This window comes from Octodon degus, unplaced genomic scaffold, assembly GCF_000260255.1.
Source record: "Octodon degus isolate 3935 unplaced genomic scaffold, OctDeg1.0 scaffold00056, whole genome shotgun sequence".
NCBI lineage: Eukaryota > Metazoa > Chordata > Mammalia > Rodentia > Octodontidae > Octodon > Octodon degus.
Window position 1 is genome coordinate 11,446,421 of NW_004524632.1, and position 6,790 is coordinate 11,453,210.

Genomic DNA, 6,790 nt, shown 5'->3' on the forward strand with positions numbered 1-6,790 from the left:
ACTTCCTATATAGATCAGTTTGTACTGTAACGATGACTATAACAGTTTTAGTTTGAAAATTATCACATCTGTAGTCTTATTTAAAGAAGAAAACAAAAAAAAAAAAAAAAAAAAACCCAGTCAGACTAGAAAAGATAGCTGACAAAAAATTTTAGCAGTAACTTTCATTCTTGCATCTTAATTTTTCTCATTTTTAACTGATGGTTTAATTTGGCAGAATGAGAAAGAACATTACATTTTATGACTAAATCCCATGGGAATGCAAAATAAATGAACCACATGCCACATTATTGAAGACCTCTGATCACCCTGTAATTATCATGACTGTTTTTGCTTTTTCAAAGCAATTTTCCCTCCAACTTTATTTCCTGCTTCTTTGGTTCTGATGTTTCATAAATGAGACTGTACATCTCATTTAGCTCTTGTTTTTGTTCGGCTGAAATGTGAAGTGTTTAGGGGAGGATGGTTACTTAAAAATCCCGTCTCTCTCCGAAAACACAGCTTGCATAATCCTGAAGCTCATTCACTTGATTCCAAACATGAAAAACAACTGTTGAAGCACAAAAGCAAATTTACTTAGACTTTACCTTCCTTCACTGAGGGTAAGTAGCAGCTGATACAACTTTTTCAATTTACTTTTTGAATGCTACCCGCTACTATCACCATTAAAAAAAAATATGCTGGGAAGTTGGGCATGATGGCACATTACTATAAACCCAGCCCTCTGGGAAGCTGAGGCAGGAGGGTTACAAGCTTGAGCCCAGCTGGGCAACGACTAAGACACTGTCTCAAAATAAAAAATGGTATGTGATGGCGCACACCTCTAATCCCAGCACTTGGGAGGCTGAGGCAAGAGGACTGCTACAAATTCGAGGACAGCCTGGGCTACGTAGTAGGACTCTGTCTCAAAAAGAAAAACAAAAAAAACATTGGAAAGTAGCTCAGAGAAACAAGCACTTAGTGTGAGCATGCTCAATTCTGCAATAACTGTTATTTCGGCAACAGACTCTGGCTCCCATCCCTAGCAGCGAAGACAAGTAAGCACTAATGAAGAAAAAAATCTAGCTTATGGGGCTGGTGAGATGGCTCAGTGGTCTAAAGCACCTACTTAGAACAAGCTTAGCAAAGCCCAGGGACCGGGGTTCAATCCCCCAGCACCACATGCCAGCCAGCCTGCCCCCTGGTGGGCTGAGCTGGCCACACACACACACACTCTAAATAATAATTTTTTTTTCTGTTTTTTGTTTTTTTTTTTAATTTTTTTATTTATTATTTATTTGTGTGTGTGTGTGGCCAGCTCAGCCCACCAGGGGGCGGGGCTGGCTGGCATGTGGTGCTGGGGGATTGAACCCCGGTCCCTGGGCTTTGCTAAGTTTGCTTTAAGTAGGTGCTTTAGACCACTGAGCCACCTCACCAGCCCCTCTAAATAAATGTTTAAAAAAAAAGAGAGATTAAAAAAAAAAATCTAGCTTATCATTTAATTTAGTTTATTGGAGCCAGGAAGATAGCTCAGCAGCGTAAGTACCTGCCTGGCGAGCGCAAGGTCCTTAGTTTGATTCCCCTTACCAAAAGAAAAGAAAAAAAAATTTAGTTTATTGAGTGGCTAACTATATCCCAGGTACTGCCTGCCTGGCAAATGCAAGGTCCTGAGTTTGATCCCCAATATATACATATTCGATCCCTAATATGTATTTCTTAGCTACTGCTCTAACTACCGAAGATACCAAATTACACAAAAAAAAACTTGTGTGCTCATGGAGTTTGTATTTTGTGGGTGCTGAAAAGGCTGGAATAATTATAGGGCATGTCAGGCAGTAACAAGTGTTACAGAGAAAAATAAAGGGGGGAAGGAGTAGAGATATGCTGCAATTGTAAGGTAGAAATCTTTTTTTTTTTTTCGCGGAACCGGGGATTGAACTCAGGCCCTTGCGCTTGCCAGGGAAGCGCTTATTCCACTGAGCCATGTCCCCAGCCCGATGCAGTTTTAAAAAAGATTGTTGGAAGCTGCCCTTGGAAGGCCCTTCCAAGTCGGTACCCTCAAGTCACACAGCATCAGGGAAGAACACGCTGGGGGAAGAGCAGGCGCCATTAAAGGTCGCAGGTGGGGGAGATCAGAGTGCTGGGTAAGAGGAGCAGGAGCAGGAGGGCAGCGATCCCAGCTCTCCTTGGGACTTTCCCCAGGAGATCCCAAACAGGGTTTTCATTTACTTTGTAGACTGCAGAGAACTCGGAGGGCTCATCTAACTACTGCTCTGGGTTTTTAACCGTCTCAGAGCAGTGGGAGATTAAACCCAGGACCTAGGTCATAGTAACCAAATGTTCTAGTCTCAGCCCTAAGAATTACTTTTAAATCCATTAAAAAAAAAAAAAAAATTCTAATGGTGTTTGTAAATGGGATCACAAGTCCGCATCTTGTACAGCAATTAACCACTAAGAAGAATATATGCAGTGTATTATTTGTTGAAACTGTCCTTCCGATATGATTTGAAACTGTCTCATTGCTATCTGTTTGTCAATAAAACTTTGAGAAAAAAAAAAAAAAAAAAAAAAAAAAAAAAAAAAAAAAAAAAGTTTGTGTGGCCAGCCTCAAGATAGCAAGACCTTGTCTCAAAATTAAAAAGAAAAAAAAAAAAAAAAATTACAGGCCAATGATTTATCTCAGGTGCAATTTTTGAGGCAAAAGGTCCTAGATTCAAACCTCAGTACTCCTAGAAAAAAATTAAACAAAACCTCCTCAACACACACAAGGGGACAAGGGGACTCTGGGATAACAGAAACGCTGTCTCGATTAGGTGGGATGCTGCAGATATAGTCACCAATCAGCACTCCCTCCCCTGTGGGGAGGTAGCTCAGCATTAAGGGTGCTGGCCTGGCACGCACAAGGACCCGAGTTTAACACCCAGCATTGCAAAAGCAAAGAGCAACAACAAAAAACAGCTCCCGGCCTTGCAAACCTAAAAACAAAGACCTGCTCAGAGCACACGTGCCAAAAGCTTTCACGAGATGCAGTATTCTTTTGTCAATGACATTCACTCCAAGCAACTGAGCTCGTTTTAGGGTTGGACAGAAACTCAAGTATTCTAATGCAAGCCACATTGCTCCCCAATGCAGAACCCATCCAGATGGACTGTGGACTGGAAAAGGAAGGGGCTGTGGACTGAGAAGCTGGGAGTGGGGAGGAGGAGGAGGAGGAGGAGGAGGAGTACTACTTCCCGGTGTTTGAAGGCTCTTCCATCAAAAGCAGAAACTTCAGCCTGATCTTAACAGATGTAGTTTACTGTTTGTTTTGCTAACAGCGTCAGGTCAAGTCTACTCCTTTAGTTAGGAGATAATCACATAAGGAAAATCTTAAATTAATAAAAGTTGCTGGATGACTTACCAGATTGGACACTCTAGGATTTTCTGCATAGCACTAAGAACATTCTGTACTTCTTCAACTCGAACCATCGATAAATCCATTTTTTGTTCCTTTTAACTTAAAAACATAAATTTCAAAACATAAATGAACCACTTTATTTATTTATTTATTTATTGGCAGAACCGGGGATTGAACTCAGATCCTTGCATTTGCCAGTCAAGCGCTTATCCTACTGAGCCATCTCCCTGGCCCCAATAAGGTGGTTTTTTTTTTTTTTTTGGCTCTGAATGCCCTCAGGGGTGGTTTGGCTGGCTGGGGTGTTGTGGGGATCGAACTACAGCAACCTGAGGCTGACAGCTTTGTGGAAGCAGCTACTTAAACAACTGAGCTAAGGCCAGGCCCCCTGAACCACTTTAAACGATTTATAAAAACAGTAGCTTAAACACCGTCCTTAAGCAGAATTTTTTTTTTTTTTGTATTTCAGGGGAGGGCCTACAGGGTATTCAGGGTCTCACTACTAGATTGGACTTGTAGCGATCCGCCTGTTTACAGCTTCTTAAGAGCTCCACTGAGCTATTTGGCCAGCCCTAAAATAAATAAATTTTAAAGTTGAAGTGCTTTTGAAATTTTACCACCTTATAACTAATAACAAAAGCATTCCCTTTAGAATTTTATTTTGCTTTGATCCAGGGCACTATATGTAGCTCAGGCTGGCCTTGAACTTGAAGTAATACTCCTGTCAGCCTACTGTGGACAGTTACCACATCTGGCCAAAAACTTTTTTTTTTTAACAAGGTCTTACTATGTAGCCCAGGATGATCTTAAACTCATGGCAATCCTTCCACCACACACCTGGCTCTTAAAAAAATATTCTAACTGTTGCTTTTTGTAATTAGCAACTAGCATCTTGTGTCTTTGTAGGAACTTTTTTTTTTTTTTGGTGGAACCGGGGATTGAACTCAGGCCCTTGCGCTTGCCTGGCAAGTGCAAAAAAAGAAAGAAAGAAAGAAAGAAAGAAAGAAAGAAAGAAAGCCAGCCAGCCAGCCAGCCAGCCAGCCAGCCAGCCAGCCAGCCTCCAAAGAAAGAAAGAAAGACAGCCTCCAACTCCTTCCTTTGGTCTTTTCCTTTCACTAAGGAAGGGGAGTCCCACAGTGGGGAGACCAGCTTCCTACAGCATCCTGTTCTTTTTTTGTTCTTTTTTTTGTTTGTTTGTTTGTTTTGTCTTAATAGATGTGTGATAAAGAAAATTTAAAGGCAGGCCAGATAGCTCAGCAGATTAAAGCACCTGCTTATGCCAGCGAAGGGGGCCCCGCCTGCGGGGTGCACTGAGAAGGCCTGAGACTGGGCCTGGTGGGCCATATCTGTAATCCTAGTGCTTGGGAGGCTGAAAACAGGAGGATCACTACGAGTCTGATCTGCATAGTGAGACCCTGTAGACCATGTAGTAAATACAAAAAAGAAAATGTATCTACCCACAATGGCATCCTACTATGTCATAAGGAAAGATAAACTGGGCACTGGTAGGCAAATGGATGACCTTGAGACCATAATGTTCCACGAATTAATCAGGTACACTGTTGACTTAGGTACGCACAGTAACAGTTTCTTACAGAACTCAATACATTGGGGGAGAACTCAGTACATGGGGGGAGATGATACAAGACAGATATACAAAAACTAAGGACATCTTTTTCAAATGAACAAGGAACAAAAAAGGTAAATGAGGGCTGCGGATATAGCTCAGTTACAAGCGCCTGCCTAGCAAGCCAGAGGTCCTGAGTTCGATTCCCCGTACCAAAAATAAAGGAACCAGAGGGGGAGGAAAATAGGTGATAGAGATGGAAAAAGAATTAAAGGAGAAAAATGATGAAAAATTTTGCAAATAGGAAGGTGACCAAAATGGGGGGGGGTGTTAAGAAGCAGCGTGCACAGTACCAGCTGGCTCCGATGAACTGGGCACTTGCCCAAGCGGGGGGGGGGGGGGGGGGCGGGGGGGCGAGCCAAGAGCCCCAGGCGCTCCGGAAGCTGCGGGCCGCCCGGGTCACGCGGAGGGGCGCCGCCTCTCAAAGGAAACGCTCCGCTCTGGGACCCTCCCCTCCCACCTTCCCGGCAGCGGCGGCCACTCTCACTGGAGCCCCCCGGTCGCTAACGTATCCAGCTGTGTGCCGACCCACTAGTTCGCCCGGGCAGGCCGCGCGACCCTCCGGCGCTCCCAAGCCGCATTCCACTTCCAGGCCTCCCGCCAGAACACAGCGTCCGCGTCCCCCGGCTCCGCGCGGCCCCTCAACCCACAAACGGCCCCCACAGGCCCGAGGTTCCACAGCCCGCCCCGCCCCCACGGCCCGGGGACACGCATCTTCTCTCCCTCAGGAGGCCGCCAGCTTCCCGCCGGCCACCAGGAGTGCCACACCGGCCACCTCTCCCTTCCCCGAGTCTCCAGCTTTACCAAGAGCAGAGCGTCCGGGTTCCCCACGCCCGCAGTCCCAGCTATGTGAAAGAAGCACGGCGGCGTTCCGCCCGCGAAGTCTCCGAGAACGCACCCCGCGCAGTCGCGCTTTCAATTTATCTGTAATTCCCGCGCTTTCTGTCGCCACGGCAACCAGCAGGGGGCCTCCGAGCGATAGCCTCTAAGAATCCGCGAGAGGGCACGTCGGCGGAAGGGTGGGGCACAGAGCGTCGAGAGCGCGCTGGGCTCGGATTGGTCGCTCGGTCTTTCCGTGTGTGGCGTAAATCGGAGGCGCAGGACGCGGGCGTCCACCCAGGCCTTCAGTTCCGGTGTAGCACGTCAGAGTTTCGCGTCAGGATTGCAAGTGCTAACACAGGTCCGAATACGAGCGCAGACTAATGCTCGACGTAGCCTCGACAAGGAGCCCCACCCACCTACCCGTCCTGCCAAGGAGGTCTTCAGCTTGGGCAAATAAAGGGCTCGCGAGGGACAGAACTACAAATTCCGACATGCATTGCGAAAAGAAAGGCTTTTGCTAGTGTGCCTGGGAGACTGTAGTCCTAAAAAGAGGAGCTTCCAACTCCAGAAACGAACACGACTCCCATCACAACCCATTTGATAGACTGAAGACCGCCTTGCGGTGATACACGTCAATAGCTATGGCCTGGACTATTGAGCTTTTGTTTCTTACCAGCAGAGGCTATGTTGAAGAGCCTAGAATTCCTAGGAAGACTACGACTCCCATCGAGCCCCGCGAGTCCCGGCCCCGTCCTCCAAGGTCGCGGACCCGCAGGAACGCGGGGGAGGGGCACTGGCCGGGAAGGGCAAGCGCGGCGGCCCGCGCCTGCGCATGTGCAGTTCCGCCCCTCCACCCTTGGGTTTGTTATTGTTGTGAGGGTCAGCTGTCTATGCCCCGCCCCCGACGGCGCGTCCTCGACCAATAAGTAGGTAGGTGGGTTTGAAAGACAAGCCACAGAACCCAATCG

At 46.7% G+C, this 6,790-nt stretch overlaps 1 protein-coding gene across 1 annotated transcript in view; it reads right to left on the reverse strand.

Annotated features, from left to right (window-relative positions):
- Nucleotides 1-5,968, reverse strand: part of Brca1 (BRCA1, DNA repair associated) — a 58,541-nt gene extending 52,573 nt beyond the window's left edge. The window contains exons 1-2 of the mRNA XM_023718048.1: nt 5,899-5,968; nt 3,380-3,475 (exon numbers count right to left, since the gene is read on the reverse strand). Coding sequence (XP_023573816.1) covers nt 3,380-3,459 — 80 coding nt within the window. The 5' untranslated portion in view covers nt 3,460-3,475; nt 5,899-5,968. The remainder of the gene's footprint in view (nt 1-3,379; nt 3,476-5,898) is intronic.
- Between the last annotated feature and the right edge of the window lie 822 nt (nt 5,969-6,790).